Consider the following 25,965-nt stretch of genomic DNA (forward strand, 5'->3'; position numbering starts at 1 on the left):
CAGATGTCCTTAAGTGCAAGAATCAGAATTTGAACCCAGTTCCTCTGACTCTAAATTCAGAATTTTTTAAAAATGAAACCTGACATTATTCTTTGCCCACATTTGGGCCGTTTGTCTTTTATGCCTGTAATTTTCTACTTTGGTGGTGGTACCAGGCCATTTTTTAACTTACTTTTTCCAACCCCCAAGAAGAGTCCTCAGAACCTTCTAATGCAATGTTTTTATTTTTACCCATGAAGAATGAAGGCTAAGAAAATCAGTTAATGGGTCTTAAGGTAGAATCCGAACCCAAGCCTTCCCATTTCCAGTTGGAGAGGAGGAGGAGTAGACTTCTGGGAAACCTGGGCTCAAATTCGGCTTTCGCTGTATCCGCCTGAGTAAGTCCATATTTCTTCAACGGTAAAATAAAGGTGATATCATCTATCTTCCAAGGTCGATAGGACCAAATAAAGTAGTATTTGTAAAGCACTAAATGTGGGTTTCCTTCCTTTTTATAGAGAGCTTTGCAACTTAAAGAGAAACTCCAGGAAGTGGATGGTGACAGCTCACACTAAAATTGCCCCAGGACCTACTTCCACTTGGGAGGAGGGGGGGGAGGAGGGAGGAGTTGGGGAAGATGTGAAATGACCCGGAGGTGATTGTCCTTACAGAAGTATTTAAAAATATGCAGGGACAGTCTAAGGGAGGTGACGACCTGAGAGGAAAGTCCCTAAAGGAATAAAGCAGAGCTCCGGCCAGGCACAGAGATTACGCCGAGGGTATAAAGCGGGGCTGGGAGCGTGGGATAAAATATAGGGCAGGAGTCGGAGGGCACGCGAGGGCGGGGCGCGGACGAGGAGTGGGCTGGGTCTGAGAGTGTGAATGAGACCGGACCGAAGGTCGCAGATGGGAGCGTTGTAGGAAGGGTCGGTCTAGGTGAGGGACGGGGTGGGAGGGGCTCGAGGCGGGTCTCGGGGCCTGAAGTTGGGCGCTGGGTGGGGGGAAAGGGGTGGAGTCTGTGAGTGAAGCTAAGTCGGGCGCGTGTCGGAGGTTAGGGGTTTCCTAGGGGAAGGGCTCTGTCTGTCGCGCTGAGCTGGGGGAGGGGCGGGATCCGTAAGTGTTAGCAAGTCTGGGGCAGGAGGCGGGGTCAGAATTTTCTGCTAGGCCGAGGGTGTGGGGGGTAAGGTTGGGTCTGAAGGGGCTGGGTCTTTGAGAGCAGGTAGGGGCGCGAATGAGGCCGGGCCCAGAGAGAGAGGGCGGGGCCTAGATTTCTGCGCTTCCAGACTCCGGTCCCTAGGCAGCCTGACTACTTAGCGCCACTTCCCCTGAGACCGCCCCACGGCCAAATAGTGAGAGGCAGGCTGTTCTGTCCGCTGCTCCTTAGTGGGTGGTCGAGTTTAAGGCAAAAAGAAGCAGTGCTTCGTGTAGGAGTGGGCGAGCGACCAGTTCAGACGCCCCCTGTAGGGCCCAAGGAGCCGCAGAGGCAGCGCCAGCGCTGACAGTGGCCTAGTTCCTGGAAGCCTCTTCCAGGAAGCCAGAGAAGCCACTGGTAGAGACGCCCGAACCTCCAGGCTGGCCGTGACCTTGGCCTTCAGGGCTTCGCCTCTGCTTCGAGGAACCACGCTGGCAGCGTCGCGAGAGTTCTTCCTGCGAACTTGTCTCACCTCCGTTGTTATGTCGTACGCCGTGCGTGCCGTGGGCAGCCTCCACCGCAAGGCTCGCACTTCACCTTACCCGCGCTCCACCGTCGAACGAAGCCATGTCCCCGACGACAAGGTAGCCTGGCTGGTGGAATGGCGGGACTATAATCCTGTGGAGTACACGGCAGCCGCCATCCTGGCCGGACCTTCGTGGGCAGACCCCCAAATAGGTGAAAGAAATTTTTCTCCCAAATTCAATGAAAGGGACGGACTTGTTGACCGGAAGAGCCACAGTGGCCCCTACGAGATTGAAAATGGACGGCCTAGAAATCCCGCGGGGCGCACTGGGCTCGTTGGCAGGGGACTTCTGGGACGTTGGGGCCCAAACCACGCGGCGGACCCCATCATTACTAGATGGAAAAGGGACAACCATGGACATAATAAAGTCGCCCATCCTGTTTCTGGAAAAAACATCCTCCAATTTGTAGCCATCAAACGGAAAGACTGTGGCGAGTGGGCCATCCCAGGGGGGATGGTGGATCCAGGAGAGAAAATCAGTGCCACCCTGAAACGAGAGTTTGGTGAGGAAGCAATGAATTCCTTAGAGAAGTCCAGGGCTGAAAAGAAAGAGCTGGAGGAACAGTTGCACAAACTCTTCAACCAGGAGCATTTCATAGTTTATAAGGGCTATGTGGATGACCCTCGGAACACTGATAATGCATGGATGGAGACAGAAGCTGTGAACTACCATGATGAAACAGGTGAGACAATGGATAATCTGACTCTGGAAGCAGGAGATGATGCTGGGAAGGTTAAATGGGTGGAAATCAATGATAAACTCAAACTTTATGCCAGTCACTCCCAATTCATTGAACTTGTGGCTGAGAAGCGAGGAGCTCACTGGGGTGAAAACTGAGAAACTCCAAGTATACTTAAGGTCTTCAAATAAACAGCTACGGGATCAGGGAAAGAGCTGAGAATATTCAGTTTTAAAAGGTCACAAGTTTGGCCCCAAAGAAGAGATACTAAAAGACAACTCCTGATTCTTTGCAAAAGGCGGGGAGGAGGGAATTTGTTGTGCATCCTTGCTTATAATGTCAGAATTTTTTGTTGTACTGGTTGGTTTTTCTGTACTTGCCTTCCTCACTTAACAACAAGAATAAAAAAAGGAACTTTGTTAGAGAGAATGTCTGCCTGGAAGAGTAAGTGGGTCAGGAACTGGGAAAATAAAAAGACAAGTCACATGCTAAACTATCTGTATTTGCCTTTGAGTCAGAGATTGGTATTTTTAAAAACATAGTGAAATGGGAAAGAGAAGAAAAGCTTTTTAGTTGTAAGAAGATAAGTATAAATAGTGTTTTGTGCATATTATTTTTATATTTGCCTTAGCCAAAATTAAATAACTGTTGCTCTTTTAATACTTGTAGGTCAAAATAAATGCCTAGCCACCAAGTTCCTTTGCTTTTTTTTTCTCTTACTTAATTCTCACTTGGTACTTTGTTCTGTTTAATTTTTCTCTACCTGAATTTTGTAGTATTGCTAATTTTCATGCCACAACATGTGCACCAGAAGGAGCCATAACATTAGCAATGATCTAAAGTATCCTGATTTTTGTCTTAACAGTTTCAAAATTAACTTTGTATGGTCATATTAAAACTGCTTTTAAGAAATGAAACTAAGTATTTTTAACTTCAAAGCAATCAACTGTTTGGTAATAAAACACCTAGAATTTGTATAAACATTGTTTCCCTTTTAGAACCTTGTCTAGAACTTGGGGGGGGGGGGAATGTGATGTGCTTGCTTGAGGATACTATATTTTTGGGCCTTAGTGGTTTTTAAGGGAGAGGTTTATGTTATATGCAGAATTTATGATTTGGATATAGGGTGAGACTGAATAAATTCAATAAACTCTGAGGTACCTTTCATGTGTTGTAATAAGCACTGGTCTCAGAGTTAGGACCTGGGTTTGAGTACTGGTATTTCCAGTCTGTGGCCCTGGATTAAACCAACTTTCTGATCCTCAGTTCCCTCATGTATAAAATGAGGATAATACTTCCCTTATTTACTTCTTTTGACTATTATCAGGATCTCATAAAATGTAATAGATGTGAAAGCACTTTGAAAACACTAAATCACATATATAGTGATTATCTTTATTGTCACTCCTGTTTCCCTCTATTTTAGCAGTGCTAGATGAACAGCAGTGACACACTGATAACTCCCTCCCATCTGCTAACTCCATAAAAGATTGTGCTAATGTAAAGTGTATTTTAAAAAGTAAGTTTATTATTTCCTCAGAGGAAGTGTGGTGTTAGTGGGTAGAGTTGGCCTTGTCAGGAGGACCTGAATTCAAACACTGGCTGTGTTAGTTCTAAACCATCTTTGGCAGCCCTCAAAGACTTGTTAGGGAGCTTTTGTTGATTCTTTCAGTACTGGTAGTTTGCTCTTAGGAGTTCTCTGTAATCAATGAAATCTATGTTATTCTGATTTTTAATTTCAGGACTTTTTAAACATGCATTTTACAGATAATAAAACACCATGGGACACATTCAGACTTAAGTACTTGCCTTAAGTCACATGGGCAGTATTTTATGATAAGTAAAATGGTAAAAGGATTTTTGGGAGTAAGGGAAATGAGGTCACTTAAAATTAATTAACTTAATTCACAACAAAGGACTGCGGCACTCTAATGAAACAGAGTGATTTGGAGGAATTGGGGAGGAAAGAAAAAACAAGGCTCTTTGGGGATTGGGATTACTGTTACTGAAGGACCAAATGACTAGAATATGAGTATTGAACTAGGAAAGAAAGAGGTAAACAAACAAAAAAAGTCAGCTTTTTTTTTACTCTATGTGGCAATGGATTTTGGCATTTATTTGTATTTATTTTTAAAATTTGGAAATTTCTCTTAACTTTGCAATTCTGTATGGTGATGCTTTTACTTAACATAGAAAAATCAATTTAATTTTTGTTCTTGAGTAACTTCATGGGGAAAAAAAGTACGATTTGTTTTTATTGTTCTTAAGTACTGTATAGAACAACAAAAAAAGTAATTTGAGCAATTAAAGGTTTCTCTGGGTTATTTAAACATCATGATTTGTTTTATTTTTTAAAGATTTATACATCTCTCACCCTCAATTAAAATCCTTTCTTCAAGCAGGTGATGTGGATAGAAAAGTATTTGGTGATTTCCAGATATTTTAATTTATGCTTATGGAACTGAAAAGCCATAGTTTTGGAACTAAAAGAACCACTACCAACAGCTAAAAAGGACAATGTCCCTCAGTTTTTTTTTTTTTTTTTTTTTTTTTTTGCCCCTTAATTTCAACTTTGCTTTTTAAAAAAATTCCTGTGGTTTTTTTCTTCATTTTATCATTCCTTTTGTAACTCTTTGTTTTCTAATTTTCCTTTCACATTCAACTTTGTAATTTCTCAGTCCTTTTTCTTTCTCAAGCTACAATGCTAGCTTCCTGTCTTGTTCTTCAGTGCTAGATTTTTTCAGTCCTATCATTCCATGCCTTGAATATTTTCTGTCCTCACTTCATCTTGGAGCTTCCTTTGAAGTTCAGCTCCATTTCCACCTCCTTCACCAAGCTTTTCCTAATGTTACTTAGTTGTTACTTTCTATCCCCCCACCATTGTATTTACTTGTACATACCATGCATTTATGTATGAAAATGACGGATGCCCTTAGTAGAATATAAGCTTCTTAAGAATGTAGAGGATTATATGCCTTTTGTATTTGTTTTACTAATGCCTTACTTGTACCTGACCTTAATAAAGGCTTATTAATTGATTGAAAGATAGGTTAAATAAGTGGGGTGGTACACTAAAGCTCTTCCAAGTTGATATCAAACCATACTTTGCCTATGGCTATTTAATAAGTTCCAAAATCCACCAAACTATTCTACTTTGTAGCATGCATATCTCCATCTAGTCATAATGGGTAAACTTTGTCAAATGCTTTGCAGAAACCTTGGTAATATATCACATTATATGAAATTTAGGTACTTACAATGTGTCAGGTCACTTTATGTTATTATCTTGCTCCTCAGAATAATTCTGTGAGGTTAGGTGCATTATCTCTAATTTAGAGGTGAGGGAACTGAGGCAAGCAGGTATTTAGAAGCCTTGGCCACAGTCACATAGCTATTAAATGTCAGAGGTCAAATTGGACTCAGATCTGTCTGATTCCAGACCTAACTTTCTATTCTTTACCAACTAGCTGCTAGGTAAAGTGTTTGCAAGGTTTCCTTAATCTACCAATCAAATTATCATATCATAAGAGAAAATGGGATTAGTTTGGTATTTTTTTCTTGTTGAAAAAAATCCATAATCGGCATTTCTTTATATCTATATCTGATATGTATCTCTTAAAGATTGCCTTAGTAATACATTTTTCATTATTGCCAGGAATTTAAAGGAAGCTCATGGGAATCTAATTTTCAGACTATATGGTCTTTTTCTTTTCGGTTCCAATGGCACCTTTTCCACCTTCTGTGAACCATCAGAGATCATTGACAGTGGTTCAGCAATTAAATCCACCAGTATCAGTACCTGAAAGATAGAACTTAATATGGACCACTCATCAAAGACAAAAGTACTTTTTTTTTTTTTTTTTTTTTACTATCTTCTTATTCATTTTGACTTTTACTTTCCTGTCAGCCTTTCCATTTCACAAGTCTTTCTTAATAGAGAAAACAGAAACAATAAAAGATTGAGCAACCAGACCTCTCTACACCCCAAATCTTTTCCTTGATTATCCTCTTTTCCCTGTAACAGCAAAAGCAACAAAACAAATACCACCCCCAAATATGCCGTTTTTTCTCTTTAGCTTTCTTCATTATCTGCAACTAACTCAGAGCTTTAGCACTTCAGATACTATTCTTATAGAGGCTATTTTTTCCTCCATTATCTGGTCTTCTCTATATCTTTATAAAATCTAAGTTGGGTTAGTAAATTACTTGTATATCCACATTGAACTCTTTTCCTTTTTATTAGAGTAATTCCTTTTAGTGTCTTTATAATTGTATTCTGGAGAGCTTACTACTGAGATGATTTCCTCTATAGAACTTTAGACCATGGTGTCTATTTATTCTTTCTCTGAACTCTTTGAAATCTGCTATCCACAAGTCTAATTGCCATGTCACACTGTTTCTAGATTTTCTTGCCTTCTCTGTCAGAAATTCTAAGATAGAGTGTTCACTTTTCTCTAAATGTTCTCATAATTTATAATCCAGAAATAAGTTATCCTTGGTATTGGTGAGGATTAAGTCCAGGATATTAGTCCCCCTAATTGATTCCTCTACCTTTTGGAGGGTAAAATAATCAATTAACCAAGAATTTATTAGCTATTCAGCTTTTAACAGAGTTTCAGCAAGACATATTTTGGCTATTTAAAAAAAAAAAAAAAAAAAAAAAAAGCTTACTATCAGAATTTCAGCACAGACATATTTTGGCCAGATAAGGAAAGCTTCCTTACTTTCAGAACTATGAAGTAGAATTTCTTGCATTGAGAGATAATTAGTTCTCTCTCACTGGATGCCTTCAAGCCAAGGCCTAATAACTTCTCATTGGGTTTTCTTGTTTGTGTATGGTTTGAGGCCTCTGAGGTCCCTTCTAACTCTTGATTCTGTTATCTAAAAAAATCTCTGAGTATATTTGAGAATTTACCTCAGTTATTTATTACCCAAGTTCCTATTACTTATCCTTGTTTTCCTCAGTTTCTTATCTGTAAAATGAACTACAGAAAGTAATGTCAAATCACTATACTATCTTTGCCAAGAAAACCCCAGATTGGGGTCTTAAAGATTTGGGCATGACTGAAACAACTGAATAAGAAAATCTATTACTAAAGTTATTGTTTATTTGGGTTTTTCCCTGTCTTTGCAAGCTTAGGTTTAAAATAAATACTTTATTGTACATCATGGTGTCTGTGCCAGGTTTGTGCTGTTTTTTGACTTTTTCTTTTTTAAAAGTCCAGGTGAATTGCAGCCAATTGTTGCCAATAATCAACCAGCCCAACCAATCAAGAAGCATTTACATAGCATCTGTTACATGCCAAGTACTATATTACATTTAGGAGATAGAGCCTTTTTGTCTTTACCACCATTGTTTTGTTTTGTCCAAAAAGGACCAGAAAGGTATCTCTTGTGTGCCAAGTGATGTAAATATATATAACAATCTCAGACTCAAAAAAGAACATCTAGTTCAAATTATATCCAATGAGATATCTTTTCTATCTCCCAAACAGGCATTTCACCAACCCTTATTCTTTATTTTAATTTTTTTTATTATTATTATTATTTTTTTTCTGAGGCTGGGGTTAAGTGACTTGCCCAGGGTCACACAGCTAGGAAGCATTAAGTGTATGAGACAAGATTTGAACTTGGGTCCTCCTGAATTCAGGGCTGGTGCTCTATCCACTGCGCCTCCTAGCTGCCCCCTCACCAACCCTTATTAAAAGACCTCTGCTAAAGTGTAATCTGTTTCCCACAACAGCACAATGCATTTTGGATTGGCTAATTTTAATCTTGGAGAAACTATGCCATATGACTATCAACTGGAAGGAAGTGAGAACATTTAGCAGGAAAAGTGAAGACAATTGGGGTCTAATTGTTTTCAAAATATTTCAAGAAGTGTCATGTAATAGAGAAAATACACTCCACTTATTTCCAAAGAATTATAAATAACTTACTTGAAGTTGGAGAGACATAGATTTAGACTCAATGGAGGAAAAAAAAAATTCCATCCTTGGAGCCATTCAAAACTGGAAGGAACTTCTTTGAAAGATAGTGGTTTCCCCTCACTAGAAATCTGAAAGCAGAGGCTAGGTGATCACTTGTCAGGGGTGTCACAGAATTCTTGATTTAACTCTGGTTCTATGCATTTCTGATTTTTAAATTACTATCAGCAAATGTTAAGAATGAAAAATAAATTCAGACTTTCCTTCTTAATTAGTATCCCTTTTGCTATTGTTATTCATTGATGAATCTTCCTACAGTGAACTATAAAATGGCATACAATGCTGCTTCCAACTTTTCTGTGGTATAATTTTTAAATGTGTAGTTTTATATATATTAGTAACTAATAATACTTTTCATGTATTGTATACAACAGCTCAGTTATATACTTTTGTAAATATTCAAAAGAAGGTATTTATTCAGTAATACCATCACTGGTTATATGAATGAGAATGCAATGCAGTGAGTTAATTTTTCTATTCTTTGGAATGGTCAGTTTTAAAGAGTAGGGATCTGAGAAATCTACTGAACAAATTTGAGATTCCACATCAGATATTTGTCATATATATCATATATATCATTACCAAATAATTTTATCTCTTGCCCTTGCATGCTTAGGTTTATAATAAATCACAGCATTCCACTTCCCATCAAGTTTTGCCTCAAAAACTTTATAAGGAGACACATGTAGCTATATATCATAAGTAATTGCTCATCATTCACTAGACATTAAAAAGGGAATGGTAGGGAGGAAATAACCTGTTCAGATAAAAATCCCTTTAGTAATTTCTTATACTAAGATAACTTGGCAACATATGCTGTTACTAGTAGAAACCAGAAGATTGGAAAAGTGTCTGACAATGATTTCATCTGAGATAGTTTTACTGGGATTTAAAAGGAGGAGACTCAGTGTCAGAATGCTTAATGAAAATCAGTTTGGATAAAGACTAGTAGTTTTACTTACTTAGTCTTTCTTAATCATTCCAAAGAGTGCAATAAAGGACAGATTAAATTGTTTTTCTACCTCAGTTGATTTGAAAAGATAAATTCCCCTGGTGATCATTATGGAATAAACTATTTTAAAAATATGTGTATGTATGCATGCAGATATATGCATATATGTGCATATCTGTATTTTAAACTTATCTTCATTCCTTTAAAGATTTTGTACAAATCAACATTGCAGCATATGAATGATGCCCAAGACAAGATATAAAAAGACAAAAAAAAAAATATTGACTCTATTTCAGTCTACTTTTTACCCCTTATCCTTTCTATCTTGGTTGTTCGCTTAGCTTTCATTAACTAAATGAGGTATTTGAGCATAAAAGAATGTTTTTCCTATGCATTTTCCCTCAAATCCACATGCCTAATATGATATTTTGTGATAACAGTATGAAAATAACTGTCAACTTGATAGAATTTACCTCTAATCTGTGTCTGGAGCCAAATAAAGCAGGCTAGAGACAAGAGAATCAGGAATCAAATATAAGTTTATTTTTTAAATGAGGGAAATGGTTTTTCAAGCAAGGACTCATGACAGAACTCTGTCCTTAATCAAGGAGGGGAGACTCATGTTAGTGTGGGGACATTTCAGTACTTATATCTGTAGCTTTACAGTAGGCTCAACAATGTGACAAGTTTGAATTTTCTTGAATAGAGATCACATACCATTTTTTTATTGCCTTGATTATGAAGTTAAAATTATGTCTTCTGCAAAATATTTGGCATCAGATTTCCTTACAAGGAAATCATCCTAGAGAATGCACCAAACTCTCTAAAGTAACAAAAAAGGAAAGAAAAAAGAAATACTTTAGCTTTAAAATAAAAAAAAACAAACTTGAATGTCAGGTATACATTTAGCTATATACAGAAATTTATCTTACTCTATAGAGAAGTAGGAGGGGGAAGAAAAGGAGCAGGTGGAGCTACTACAAGAGAAGGAAGAAGCAGGAGGGGAAGAGATGGTGGCAGACTAAAGGGAAGTAGTGGTCAGAAGTAAATCAATGGTGAAGAGGGAGAGGGTGAAAGTAAAGAGAAAAAGATAAATGGAGAAATATTGGATGGAGGGAAATACCCTATTAATAATCATAATTGTGAATGTGAATGGATAGCAAAGTGAATGAAAAATCAGAGTCCTACAATATGTTATGTTGTTTTGGAGCAAAGAGATACAGAGTAAAAATAAAAAGCTAAAGCAGAATCTATGCTTCAACTGAAGTTAAAAGAAAAAGAAAACCAAAACCCAAGAATAGCAATCCTGACCCCAGACAAAACAAAAGCAAAAATAGATCTAAATAAGAAAGGAAACGATATCTTTTAAAGCGTGCCATAGACAAAGGTGACAGGCTAAAATACATTTATACCAAGTGATATAGCATGAAATTTTTTAGACAGGTTAAGTTAATTATAAAAAAACAAAAAAAAAAAAAAAAAAAAAAAAAACAGACAACACAAATGTACCAGTAGGGGACCTCAACCTCCCCCTCTTGGAACTAGATAAATCTAGCTACAAAATAAATAAGAATTTTAGAAAAGTTAGATATAGACTTTTGGAGAAAACTAAATGGGAATAAAAAGGCATATAGCTTTTTCTCAGTTGTTCATGGGACCAAGAAATGCAGACACACAAACACACAGTGACCACATATAAGAACATACATCCCTCATAATTAAATGCAAAAGGCAGAAATATTAAATGTGTCCTTTAAAATCAGGATGCATCAAAATTATAATAAAGATGCATGGAAGCTAAATAATTTAATAGTAAAGAATGAGTAGATCAACAAATCATAGAAGCATTAGTTTCATCAAAGAGAATGACAATAATGAAACAATGTATCAAACTTAAGGGATGCAAGGAGACCCAGTTCTTAACAGAAATTTTAATTCCTAAATGCTTATTTGAATAAAATAACAGATTAATGGATTGGGCATGCAACTAAAAAAAGCTAGAGAAAGGACAATTTAAAAATCTCAAATACCAAATTACAAATTCTGAAAAATCAAAGGAGAGATTAATAAACTTGAAAGTAGAGACATAGGGACATTCCATTGAAAATAACCATGGATAACGTAAAATTTTGGGAAATCTACCAGCCAAGACAAATCTAGGAACTATATGAATACAATTATAAAACACTTCATACAAATAAAGTCAGATTTAAATAGTTAAAAATATCAATTTCTCATGGGTATACAGAGCTAATTAAAAAAAAAAAAAAAAAAAGGCATTTCTACCTAAAGTAATTATTCAATGGCATACCAATCAAACTACCAAAAAATTATTTTGTAAAACCAGGAAAAAAAAATCATCTGGAAGAACAAAAGGTCAAGAATATCATGGGAATTGATGAAAAATAAAATGTAATAGAAGATAGTTTAGCCACACCAGATCTATTATTTTATAGAATGGCAGTCATCAAAACTATTTGGTGCTAGCTAAGAAATAGGATGGTGGATCAGTGGAATAGGTTAGATATACAAATTAATATAATAATATAGTGTTTGATAAATTCAAAGACTCCAGGGGATAAGAACTCACTATTTGACAAAAAACTGCTGGGAAAATTGGAAAATAATATGGCAGAAAATAGGCATAGATCAACATATCATACTATATATGAAGATAAGGTTAAAATGGCTACATGTTTTAGACATAAAGGGTGATAGCATAAGCAAATTAAAAGAACAAAGAATAGTTTACCTGTTAGATCTATGGAGAAGAGAAGAGTTTTGTACAAACAAAACCAATGCGTCAAGATGAGAAGGAAAGCAGAAATTCAGGAAACATTTAGGCAATGTTCTGATAAAGACTTCATTTTAAAAATATTTGGAAAACTGAATCAAATTATTAAGAATACATATCAATCCCAATTGGTAATTGTGTCTTAAGGATAGGAGTAGACAGCTTTTAGATGATGAAATTAAAATATCTATAGTTATATGAAAAAATACTTTAAATCACTATTGATTAGAGAAATCCAAATTTAAAACAATTCTGAGGTATCACCTCCTATCAGATTAGCTAATATGACAAAAAAGGAAAATGCTAAATGTTGGAAAGGATGTGAGAAAATTATAATACTAATTCCCTGTTAGTTGAGTTGTGAACTGATCAAGTCATTCTGAAGAGAAATTTGTAATTATGTTCCAATAAGTATAAAACTATGCATATCTCTTGATGCAGCTGTATCCCAAAGACATTTTTGAAAAGTGGGGGAGAAAGGATTCACATGTGCATAAATATTTATAGCATTCTTTTTGTGGTAGCAAAGAATTGGAAATTGAGGGGATGCTCATCAATTGAGAAATGGTTGTGGTATAGGAATGTAATAGAATATTATTGTTCTATAAGAAATGTTAAGCAGGCTGACTTCAGAAAAAATCTGGAAAGTCTTACATGAACTGATGCTGAATAAAGTGGGCAGAATCTGGAAACCATTGTATGTAGTAATAGCAAAATTATGTGATGATCAACTGTGATAGACTTAACTCTTCTGCGAAATGCATTTATCCAAGACAATTCCAAAGGACAAGTAGAAAATGCTAAGCCACATTCAGGGAAAGAACTATAGATCTGAAAGGACACCGAAGTATACTATTTTTACCTTTTTTTTTTTTTTATTGTGACCTTTTCCTTATGTTATGATTCATTTTTTCGTAGTATGATTAATGTGGAAATTAAATTGAACATGATTGTACATGTATAATCTATATCAGATTGCTTGCTGTCTTGGGGAGGAAGGAAAAGAGAGAGAAAAATTTAGAGTTCAAAATTTTACAGAGTTGATGGTTGGAAACTATCTTTATATATAACAGAAAAAATAGTGCTACTAAGTAGAAAAAATGAATGTGCCATTAATGATAATAACTTTAAATAGCAACAAAACGCATGTTAAAATGGAAAGCTACTAAACTGTAATTTTGCATATACTATTAGAAGTAATCAAAATTTTTTTGCAGTCTTATTCTTTTTCAAATTATAACTTTGGGGAATTTAGTTGTAAACTTGCTGAAATTTCATAAGACATTAAGAAAAAAAAAGCTTTAAAATGTTCTTCATAGTTTATAATCTTTCCAGGAAATATTATTTTTCTTTTTTTTTTTCAGTCATTTCACTCTCATGGCCAACTCTTTATGAACCCATTTACAGTTTCTTATCAAAGATATTGAATTGGTTTGCCATTTCCTTTTCTACATTTTACAAATGAGAAAACTGAAGCAAACAGGGTTCAGTGACTTGCCCAATGTTACACAGCTAGTAAGTTTCGAAGGCCAAATTTGAACTCAAGAGAGATTAGTCTTATTCCAGGCTTAGTGTTCTATTTACTATGATACCTAACTTCCACAATCATGCCAAGAATATTTATCAGTTACCTTCTGTATATTAACTATATATTACTATATAGTAGCCTTCATATATCCCCCCCCAAAAAAAAAAGGGGTGGCAAAAACATAGTTCCTATTCTCAAGGGGCTCATAATCTAATGGAGCGAAATAACATGAAAGTAATTCTGTAAAAATAAAATACATAGAAGATAAATTGAGATACAATTTTAATTTCCTCTCAGAAAATTCTGTGAACTGGCTTTCCTTTTAGCTGAAGCTGGTTTTTTTGTTTGTCTTTTTTGTCTTCTGACTTCATTTAAAACAGTGATGACAGGTCATATACATTGGACACCAACAGTTATATCAATGTGTATTTCTTCTTTTTTTTATTGACCTTTTATATTTTTATGTATTTCACAGATTTCTAAGATCCCAAAATAGACCCCCTTGTGGCCAACTTTCCAGTGATGAGAGATTATTTTAAACTACTTTTAACAGACATAGATTTTTACGAGGCCCATACTTGAAGGCTTCCCAGCCAAAGCAACCTGCAAAGGTTTAAGCTCTACTCACATAGTCTTTGAGTGTCCAGGGTAACCTCCTTTCATGATGAAGCATCCAGGCAATGTTTACTTGTAGGACATTCAAAATGTACAAATATGGGGGCAGCTAGGTGGCACAGTGGATAGAGCACCAGCCCTGAATTCAGGAGGACCCAAGTTCAAATGTGGTCTCAGACACTTAACACTTCCTAGCTGTGTGACCCTGGGCAAGTCACTTAACCCCAGCCTGGGAGGGGGGAGGGATCTATGAACAAAATGTACAAATATATTGTGAAATTAGAATGAAAGCTTAATAGTCAAATTGAGGAGTTTGGATTTACTACTATGCCTGATTTTGAATCTCATATACTAATGAGTCTAATAGACCTTCACAATATCTCCCTTCATACTTCCTAGAACCTGTAACATCTTGTAGTTTTCTCAGTTTTCTCATCTCTGCATGACTCACTTTAATTGAAAAGGAATTTTTAAATTATAATCCTTTATAAACTGAGCCACTGGTAGTTCTGGTGTTTGAGATTAGAAGCCTTCAACTCACTTGTGTTAGAGATAAAGCCAAAAATCTGAGGTTGGGGGGGAAGACTTTATAAGAAAGATAAACCTTTCCTTAGCTCTTTCCCTGTCCCAAAACAAGGAGGCACAAATGATCATATAAAATAATAAAATTATTAAGAAAATGAAAGCTGCTTCTAGGGAATATGAGTTTAGACTTAAAAAAAAAAGTTATTGGATTGAGAAGCACTGATAATTTTCATTAGTATTTCACTATAATTTGGATTTTCTTTTGAGGAACAGTGGTAGCAGATTCCACTGAGTATCATTTGAAAGGAACACTTCAGAACTCCTGACAAGCTAGGGAAAAATGTAATCATTTTGCTTAATTTGTTTTTAGTTTCAAGTTTAAAACAACTAACAGTTCCATTGCTCTTGGCAAAACACAACTGTGATTGCAGCTTTTTTCTATTCAGTGTACTGGAAATATCAGTGGAGGTGTCCAACTGAGTATGGGATTTTGGCATTATTTCTGCATATCATGCACTTATACAGGCTCTGTTAAAAGTGTGTGATTTCAGTAAACTCTGTTCACTTCTTAAATAATGCAATCATCTAAAATCATTCTTTCTTAAGAGTACAGATTCAAATTGAATAGATCAATGCAATAAATGACCCAGTGTGAGTTAATTTTTTTTTTCTTCAACTAATCAAACTGGTACATGTTTAGGGTGGTTAATTTCAAAGCAATTCCTGAGCAAGATAGTTATATGAGGAGAGGAGGGAAAGAAGAGATTATATTCTGCTCAGATCCTTGTTCCCTTATTCTTCTCCAGTTACCAAGGATTTTTCATTTACCACAGAAATACATTTAAAAATAAAGAAATAAAAGTTTGACTAGTGACCTTGAGAATTTATTCCTACGTCATCACCTACTCCTCACCTTGCTGTATTTTCTTATTTTGATAACTTTGAGCTAGAGTCCCATTTTGAAAATTATTCAGCTACAACAGCAGTGGCAATCCTAACATAATAAGTTCTACATTTATATGGAACAAAAACCATATTTCAATTTGGACCTAGCTTAGTACCTCTAATATAGTAAATGCTTATTAATTATTGAATTAGTGAATGAACAAATTAATCAACTATACTAAATCTTTTTTAAAAATTTACCAGATAAGGATGGCTTTGTCTGTGTCTGTGTCTATATTGTGTTGATTAATTAACAGGATCAAAATGAAATAACAGGTCATTGTACATAATGTGTAAAATGTGCAGCTAATGTTTGAGGTTTTTGTTTTCTTTTTTTTTTTCTTTTCTTTTTTTTTTTTTTTTCCAGTTATGTCTGACTCTTTGTGACTCTATTTGGGGTTTTCATAGTAGAGATACTAGAGGAGTTTGCCATTTCTTTTTCCAGCTCATTTTACAGATGAGGAAGCTGAGGCAAACAGGGTTAAGTGTCTTGTCCAGGCTCACATAACTAGTAAGTGTCTGAAGCCAGATTTGAACTAAAAAAAAAAAAAAAATGGATCTTCCTGACTCCAGAATGGGTACTCTCTCCATTATGCTCCTCAGCTGCTCTAACTATGGAGCTAATAAGAAAAGCTAATTTATTATATATAATCTGGTGCCTAAAATATTGGTATAGCACATTGTATATAATATACACTTAATAAATGTTGAGTAAATTAATGACTGTTAAAAAGAATTGGTATTATGAAATGTCATATTGATCATATTACCAAAGTTCTCATTGCTTTGAAATGCTCTTTTATATATAATTGTATGCATGAGTCTTATTATTGGTAGATGGCCACATATTGTGATAATATCTGATTCATCAGGAATATAATAAGCACCTAATATTTGTTGTGCAAGGCTCCTTGGAAGAGTAAAACAAACCAAAAAAAAATGGTTTATGTCCCAAGGAATTTACACTTTTATTAAGGAAAATGTAATTTTGGTTCATCCAATATCTGTGGATGCAAAATTAATATACTGGCAAAATTTATCAATTTGATTTTTTCTAATAATCAGTATTGATGTCTACATAGTTAATTCATCTATGATTAAAAATCTCAAAAACAGTTATAATCATTGGTTCAGTTATGCCTGGGGATAAAGTTCAATGATCACATACAGAAGTGATCCTAGTTATCCAATCAACTCAATAATTAGCATTCTTTACAAGGGAAACTTTTAATTGTAGTGTTATTTCACAATACTACATAATTGTAAGTCTTTGGATCCTTTTCTTAAACTTCAAGTTTCATCACAAATAAGCAAAAATGTACAAGTTTCTTACTAGCCTTGTGAAGAAAAAGAAATCTATCCTACTTAAAAATTAATAATGAATTAAAGAAATATAATTTATCTAGTAATAACCTTATTTGATGCTGATCCCCTTGAATGGGTTTATTTCAACATGATAAAATATGGGTAGTATAAGGATTCTGGTGGCATTGGGATGAAGGATAGAAAGAAAGGTTATCATATAATGGCATCCATCATCTGACAGTATAAACTCTTTCAGTTTTTCATATCTCATTCTCTAGCTATATATATATACTTTTAGGGCAATTTCAGTTTCCTATGACTTAATTTTAACACAACCAACGTGTTTTGTAGTTGGAGAATTCCCTGTTTCAGGAACATTCCTTTCCCCAAAAAAATTCTCCAGAAAGTTATTGAGAAAAAAGTGAAACCCTATAGATTCAATACAACTTTTCAGATGTTTTACAAGAGTTTGGATAGGAGGAATTTGTTTTTGTGTGTATTTGTTTCTAATAACTAGAAATGTAAAACAGAAATCAATACCTTAATAATTGCCTCAAGGCATCTGTTTTTTAAGTAAAATTTTACATTGAAATATTAAACATTACAAATAAGGGCAGGGTTTAATACTAAAATTTCACATAGGGTGAAGGTATTACAGTTGGGACAATAAAGCTGTATTTCAGAAACGAGATTGTAAGTCCTCACTAAGCTATTTTCTCAAAAGTCTTAAGTTGAGGAGGATTTAAGGATTTATACTGCCTTTCAGCATTAGCTTCATAAATACTTACCCATCCTTTTTTGAGCACAAAAAAGAAACCATTGTTTGGACAATTCAGCACCTAGACTGTCCTAGATTCTGGGCAATACTTTCAATAAATAATTTTTTTTTTTTTTTTATCCTTCCTAACGGCTTATTTTAGAAGTCAAAGAGGTCAAACAATTTAGACCTAATTTTTTTACAATTACCCCTCTTCCCAAAAGGAAGAATTTTCTTGATACTTTTTTTGGGCGGGGAGATGAGTGAGAAACTTTTGGCAATGTTCAAATAACAATTTAAAAAAAAATTAAAGGAACAATGGAAAAGTAAGTAATTACTACAGACAGTCAGTTTAAGGAAAAATAAAACATGGCATGGGAATTAAAATTTAGAGATGATCTAGGAAGTGTCAGGAAAAAAGGGAAGCTACAAAAAGTATTTAGCATGGTTTGGTAGTGGAGGAAAATGAGCTATGGTTAGATTTTATAGCTGTAGGAATGATAAGGGTAGCAACAAAGCAAGGCATGGGTGATGAGAAGAAGAAAATAAAAAGAAACTAAGAGAGACTTTAAGCAACAAGAGTTATCCAGATCTCTTTCATTGTCCTTTGTGTGTGTGTGTGTGAGAAAATAACACTGTTGTCCATAAGATATGTACTTTGAATTCTTGTTGTTATAGTAATTTGTAACTATATTATACTTTTCAATAGATTGTAAGCTCAATGAGAGCAGGGTTAGCATTTTATTTAAAATATGTGTTTCATTCTCTAGAATAGTGTTTTGTACAAAATAGGTACTTAATAAATATCATTTGAATTAAATTCACTTGAACTAGAATTACATAGAATGTACTGGTAAAGCCTAGTTCAGAAGTAAAACTCTGACTTTATATCAGCCATGTTTAATATCAAATGTTTTTTTCCAGGCACCTCAGTGACAGTATATACTGCCTTAACAGGAAGACCTGAGTTCAAACCTAATCTCAGACACTGATCCCTGTGATCCTAAGGGAATCACTTTACCTCCATGAGTCTCAGTTTCTCAAATTTAAAGTAGAAGTAATAATAGTACCTACTTCGCAGGATTGTTGTGAGGATCAAATGAGAATATTTGTAAAGCACTTAGTATTGTGGCTGTACTAAACCTGGCAAATAATATGGGAATATTAAATCCTTATTTCATCTCTTTCTTCCTGCTCACAGAAATCCTTGTTTGTGACATGGTTCCCCCCCCCCCCCAGCCCATTGTAATTGGTAGCTTTTTATTTTTTTGACTAGAAGAACAATGTAAATCAAACATTAGGGATGAGGGGGGGAATAGCAAATAAGTCTATGGATGGATTTTAAAGGAATATAAAGGGAGGATATCTCAAAGTAAACTCATTTAGAATCTTGATACCATATTTTAGGAAGATCAGTCCAGAGAATTAGGAATGGTTAGCCTAGGAAGCAGACTTAGGAGAAGCATGCTAGCTGTCTTCAAGTTTTAAGTGGTCTGTCATGTAAAAAGATTACAGGGGCAGCCTTAGGAAATAGGGATGGAAATTGTAAAGTTACAGATTTAGACTTGTAAAAAAAACTACTAAAAAGCAGACCTATCAAATGAGGCATAGACTACCTCAAATTTAGTGGGCTTCTCTTCAGCAGAGGACCTCTTTATATGATCTCATACAAAGACCACTTTTTGATTTTTGTCATGGAGGAAATTCCTGTTTATGTATAGGTTTGTCTTCATTCCCTTGGAAATCCTTTTTTTATCTCTTAGAATCTGTTTTTATGGTTCTTTTAATGAGGATATGTTCATAAGGGAGGGTATAACAAGGGTTATTTGGTTTATAACAGATTATTCACTAGTCAGAAGAATATTGTTAGGGTTCTGAAGCATAAATATATTTAGGAAATAATTAAATGAAAATTATATCTTCAAATATACGAAGAATGAATGAAGAACTGTAAAATAGTACCATTTGAAAAATAATTATTAAATATATTACAGTCCCTTGATGTTCTGCACTATGAATGCAAAGAAAAAAAAAATACAATGAACTTGTTAAAATAAATTGAAGGTATATTGATATCAGTTTTTTTCCTACAGCTCCATGTATGGGAATAACTGAACAAAGAAAAAGATCTTAAGCTTGGTATAAATGGCAGCAACCTCTCTAGAAATTCATTCAGGCCAGCAGGAAGATTAAATTAAAAAGTTGTTAGCATTCTATTTAAAAATATTACCTTTTAATTTATACTTGAGAAGAAGTGACTTTAGATGGTAACAGAACTACACCTTAATAGAATCTAAGATGCCATTGAGCCAAATTCTCTTTATAAAAATGAAGAAATTAATTGACTTACCCAAAGACACACAAGGAGTGTCAGAAACAGGATCTGAACTTTTATCATCTATCATTTTCTCTACATGATGTTGTCCATATTTGAAAGGACAGAGGGATCTGATTAGTGGGTGATAAATATCTAGATAGTTTGCATTATATTAATAATTTAACTACAAAAATAAATGTTTTAAAATTTCTACCTGATATCTTATAAAAAATGACTTGTATAAAACTATTGTCCTAATAGTGGTAATAATATCTCACATTTATATAGTGCTTTACACTAAATGTTTGCAAATATAATTTCTACATAACAACCGTGTGTGATAGTATATTATTATTCATATGGCAGTTTTTAACCTATGTATGAACTTATATATATATATATATATGTGTGTGTGTGTGTGTATATATGTATACATATGTGTCTTGGTTTTTGTACTATTTCTTCTTTTGCAGTTTGACTTATGTAGAGATATGTACACGTGATTGCACATGTATAGCCTATATTGGATTGCTTGCCATCTTGGGGAAAAGGGATAAAAGGAAAGGAAGGAGAAAAGAATTGAAAGATTTTATAAAAAAGAAAATGTTGACAACTATTTTTACATGTAATTAGAAAAATTACTCCAAAAAAACCCAAAACAGCAACAACAAACCCACAAAAAGAAAAGGCCCATATCATAGTCCTTACTCTGTAAGATAATAGCAAAAAACTATAAATGGTCTCAATTACAAGACTGGAATGTCATTTACACTTTTTTAAAAACCTGTCACATCAACAAGAAAGTTTAACATACCAGCTCAGTATGCTCAGTAGCTACTGACAAGTTACAAGGTTTGAGACTGAATTCTACCTTTGTGATTCTCTTGAGTCTTAAAAGCTTTTGATTCTACAAGTTATTTCTCTCTCTTTCTGTATGTTTCTCTCTTTCTGTCTCTCTCTCTTTCTCTCTCTGTCTTTGTCTCTCTCTCACACACATGCACATGCGCGTGCATGCACCAGGCTATTCATTTTTTCTTTTAAGTTTTTATTTGAAGTTCTGAATCCCTAGGACCTGTATCCAGAAGTCCTAGGCTGAGTCCTGGTTCCTCAAGAAAAATGCTGCTTCTCTATAAAAAAGTCATTAGGTCTCTTTCTCTCAACTGCAAAATAGGGATAGCAATACTTTTACTATCTTACTATCTATCTTGCAAAATTTTTGTAATTGTTTGAATCTAGATTTGATTTCAGATCTTCTTTCTCCAAGTCCACTACTCTATTCATTTTGCTACCGGGCAGTTTCTCTAAGTATAAAAAAAAACAAAATCCAATTTTGTTTCCCATATTCTTAGGTCTAAACATTTTTCTGAATAACAATGAGTATGACTCATTTTTAATAAATTCAAGGATGTTTTGATACACTGGGTACATTCTTTTTGTTGCTTTCTATGCTCCATCCAATAATTCAGATCCCAATATCTCAAAAATGTATGATTATCCATGTCCTTCCATTTATCTTAATAGAAGATGTGTCCACTACACTGGAGACCTTCTTCTGAGTACCAAAATGAAACCAAATCTGTTTCCTTTCATTTTCGACACCTTTTTTATTTGTGTTCCGTGTACTCCATAGGATGATGAACAGTTAGATTCCTACTTATATTGGCCATAAAAACATAATTTTTTATGTATGGATGATTGCTTTTTAAGGAAAAGCACCTTAAGGCCAAAAAGATAGAGTAAAATCTTATATTTTCTACATCTTATGGTCAATTATTTAACTATAAATATATGGATTGTTGTAGAAAATTGTGAATGTCTACCTATTCTCTTCTTGTATTTAATCAAACATCTCATCGATGTGTGCACAGATCATTATTAAGATCTTACAGAAAAAAAAAAATAGGTTAGCATTACCAATATTTTCTTTAGTTGCTTTTGGGCAGACAGAGGGATAGAGAGCGGTAGCATTATCTATTATTTTTTCCCATTCTTTTCCATTTCTTTCCTTATTTGAGATATTTCAAAAATCAGTCCCTAAGTATATTTAAATGTCAGTATCTTAAGTTTAAATTTCATAAAATGTATTTGGTAGAATTCACCCATTATTCCTAATTTCATCTTAAATCCTTTTACAACTTTCTAATGTTGAGAATAATGGGGGCAGCTAGGTGGTGCAATGGATAGAGCACCAGTCCTGAAGTCAGGAGAACCTGAGTTCAAATGTGGCCTTAAACACTTAATACTTCCTAGCTGTGTAACCCTGGGCAAATCACTTAACCCCAATTGTCTCAGTATAAAAAGCAAAAAACAGAGAGAGAGAGAGATTAATGGTGACAATAAGCTCTTTGAGCATCTGCTATATGCCCTTTCAGTTACAGCTACACGGAGGCTTGTTGAACCTATTTCCAAGCATGTCTAATAGTGGAATTCTTCCCCTACCCCATTTCAGATCATGCCCAGGTATCCCCTTTTATTCTGTCTATCAATTTACTGTGTAGTGAAATTGGCTGGTAAGCCAAAAACTGAGTGTATTGCAAATACAAAAAAGTGTAAGCTGATGCTTTCTTACTTTCTTTCCAGACAGGTTTCAAGGAAGAACAGTGCTATCTCCAGCCAGAGGAAAGGACAATCATTTTGGCAACCTTGTTTTTCCACTTGGCTACTGTGCATCACTTAAATGCCTGACACATCTTTTTGTTGGCTCCCCTTTTTATGATTTTAAATTAATGAGTAACCACACATACGTAATCTGTGATACTGGGTAGTCCATTAAAGAAAGCACCAAGGGTACCAGCAAGGCTTTGAGATCCACCAGAGTCATCTATGGTCTTATTGATAACTCACTGATAATAAGTCAGTGATAGCAGTAATTGAATCTGGTGAGAAGACCATATAAGCCCAAGAGAATAATCTGGTTGCCATTCCAGCATTGAGTCAGTTAGATAAGGAAGGCAGACTTGTAACTGTCCATGGCATACATACAGAAATAAATTTGGATCCTCTTTGAAGTGAGAAAAATACTATCAGAGCCGGGAAAATCTGTCTTCCCCAAAATGAGGGTTAGAGAAAGGAAAGTGTCTGTGGCATGTGGTATATGTATGTGCAAGTTTAGCAACTAGCTTAAATTTGAATCTACTCTCCCAAAAAACTATATGGACATGTAGAAGAGAGACTGTGTATCCCAGTTTCTGGTGATATTGTACTTTGGCCTTTGCTATTCATTTTCAGTAAATATCACTTTGTAAAAGCTAATTGGTATTAATATACTAATTGATTTGGGAGAAATTGTAACTAACTTAATGACTTTGGGAAGCATACCAGTAGGGGACTCATGAGCTATAGTATTAGTGAACCCCAGTTCCTTGAGATTAAGCCTAGAATCCTGATGGGAACTTGTGATTTCATTGGGTTAGGGAACATGTGAGTGAGGAAACTCCCTTTACCAGTGCAGGATCTCACACCTTTTCTGCAACTTACAATCTTAGAGGGTTGCCTACAGTACTGAGAAGTTGAGTGACTTGTCAAAGATGATGCAGTCCATGTATGGCAGACACAAGACAGAAGATATTTCAAGCTGACTCTCATCTCTGCATCATGCTGCTGCTTATGTGAAGATAATTTTTTAAAAAAATATTGTTGTTCAGTAATTGCCATGCATGTTGCCTCTAATTCTCTCCTTCATGAAGTTCAATTTTGAGGTAATAATCTGTAAGCCTATGGCTTCCTTTCATTTTTCGATCCCAATTTATATTCACCAGTATCCACTTTAATATTAAAAAATTGCTAAATATTAGAGTAGATATTGTTTTAATTTGGAGGGTTTTGTCAAATTCTGCATAGAGTTGCTGATTTTCAATTTTTGCAACAGATTAGCACATAGTTGTACTATGTACATGTATTTTTATTGTGTCCTGCTTTTGCTTTTGCATGCATACTAAAACTACAAAAAATTGTACAATGACTTACATGAAGTGATGCTAAGTGAAATGAGCAGAACCAGGACATCATTATATATGGCAACAACAAGATTATACAATGATCAGTTCTAATGGACGTGATTCTCTTCAACAGTGAGATGGTTCAAACCAGTTCCAATTGTTAAGTGATGAAGAGAGTCATCTACACCCAGAGAGAGGACTGTGGGAACTGAGTGTGGACCACAACATACTATTTTTACTCTTTTTATTGTTGTTTGCTTGCATTTTATTTTGCTTCTGTTTTTTTTTTTTAAACTGGTTTGATTCAATTTTTCTTATGCAGCACAATAATTGTATAAATATGTATCCATATATTGTATTTAACATATATTTCTACCATGTTTAACATATATTGAATATTTGCCATCTAGGGGAGGACGTGGGGAAGGGGGGGGGCGGGGATTGGAACATAAGATTTTGCAAGGGCTAATGTTGAAGAATTGTCCACACATGTTTTGAAAAATAAAATGCTTTAATTTAAAAAAGTTGTACTCTTTATAATGTGAGATGACTATCTATTCTGTAACATGGCATTTCTTGTTCCCACTAGGTACTTAAGGGAATCAACTTTCTTGACTTCTTTTGATTTTCTAAAGAAAACCTGCAAATAGTTTAATTAGTAATAAATTATTATAATCCTGATTTTGAAACTTTTTTAATCAATCATCACTTTTAGTAAGATATATATATATGTCCATGCATTGACTTGTGTTTTTACTTATTTGTGAATTTTTATCTGTACTACTGAGCTAATAATTATGTCATTCTAAAGCTTATACAAAATATATATTTTTTAAGGAATAAGACAAAATGAAATTGTATTTGATCCAAGAGTCAATAGGGAGATGTAGAAGAGTGATATATTCAGATGTGAACTTCAGGAAAATTATTTCAATAGCTATGAAGAAGATAAATTACAGGGAAAAGAAATTAGATAAAGAAGACTAGATAGGAAACTATTGCAAGAGTTCAGATGAAAGATGATAAAGTCTTGAACTAGGATGGTCAATAGAGAAGAAAGGACATGTGCTATAGTTGTTGAGTTACAAATGACATGATTTAGCAACTGACAGGATATGTGAGGTGAGGAAATGTCTAGATATCTATGGGAATGTCCAAAAGGTCATAGAGTTCCCATTGGGAATATATGAATATGTAAATACATCTACACGTACATATATAGTATGTATATATGCATATATGTCCATATATGTGCACACATGAGTATAAATATATAGGTATAGAAATCATCTGTATGGAAATTATCATTAAAACTATGAACCAATGAAGTAATCTAGTGAGACAGTATACATAGAGGAAGACTGAGAAGGGGTGATCACTTATGTAGATGGAAAAACAAATGTCACATCAAATCAGAGAGGAAAGAACTTGGATCAGGTGCCCTTCATGAATTCCCTATGAAGGTCATTGGAGATTGACTAGAGGAGAAGGTTAATTGAGAATTGTAGAAGGGATTGCTGTAGTGGCAAGCCCTTGATGAGCAGAGGCAAGTGAGATGGAATCCATCATCCCACTTTCTTATTGGTCACTCACTGATCCCTTGCAGTCAATTCCCTGTTCACTGAGTATTATTCCACAGCCTCTCAGAGTATCTTGTCTACACTTTTCTCTATTTTTATAAAGTATGATAAGGATGATGATGAAATATCATGAAACAGATGATTATATTTTCCATATAATCATGAATATTATTCATTAGAATTGCTAATAGGATAAGATATTTTTTAAAAGTCTTGATCAAGGTCTCATATTTGACACAATTATAATTTAATCACTTAGTTTGTTAATTATCAACTAGAATTTAATAAGAGCCCTAGGGGTCTATGACCATATGGTAGGTGTTTCACAGAATATAGTGTAGCATC

General features: G+C 34.7%; 1 protein-coding gene across 3 annotated transcripts; it reads left to right on the forward strand.

Annotated features, from left to right (window-relative positions):
• The first annotated feature begins 248 nt into the window (after positions 1-248).
• LOC141561839 (ADP-ribose pyrophosphatase, mitochondrial-like) lies at positions 249-24,564 on the forward strand. Of its 3 annotated transcripts, none has more exons than XM_074301939.1 (2): positions 249-2,380; positions 22,683-24,564. In XM_074301939.1, exons 1-2 carry the CDS (start codon positions 1,654-1,656, stop codon positions 22,865-22,867), a joined length of 912 nt encoding a protein of 303 aa, XP_074158040.1. In that variant the 5' UTR covers positions 249-1,653; the 3' UTR covers positions 22,868-24,564. The 3 variants fall into 3 exon arrangements, with proteins under 3 accessions (XP_074158040.1, XP_074158042.1, XP_074158041.1); XM_074301941.1 differs by having other exon boundaries at positions 22,687-24,564; XM_074301940.1 differs by lacking the exon at positions 22,683-24,564 and having other exon boundaries at positions 252-4,707.
• The last annotated feature ends 1,401 nt before the right edge of the window (positions 24,565-25,965 follow it).

The sequence above is a fragment of the Sminthopsis crassicaudata genome, chromosome 3 (assembly GCF_048593235.1).
Source record: "Sminthopsis crassicaudata isolate SCR6 chromosome 3, ASM4859323v1, whole genome shotgun sequence".
NCBI lineage: Eukaryota > Metazoa > Chordata > Mammalia > Dasyuromorphia > Dasyuridae > Sminthopsis > Sminthopsis crassicaudata.

What these genes read in the sequence shown, in the direction of transcription:
- LOC141561839 (XM_074301939.1), top strand. Translation starts at nt 1,654, where the DNA reads ATGTCGTACGCCGTGCGTGCCGTGGGCAGCCTCCACCGCAAGGCTCGC. An exon ending in GAACTACCATGATGAAACAG is followed by an intron (nt 2,381 to 22,682) that starts GTGAGACAATGG and finishes CTTTCTTTCCAG; the next exon opens with ACAGGTTTCAAGGAAGAACA.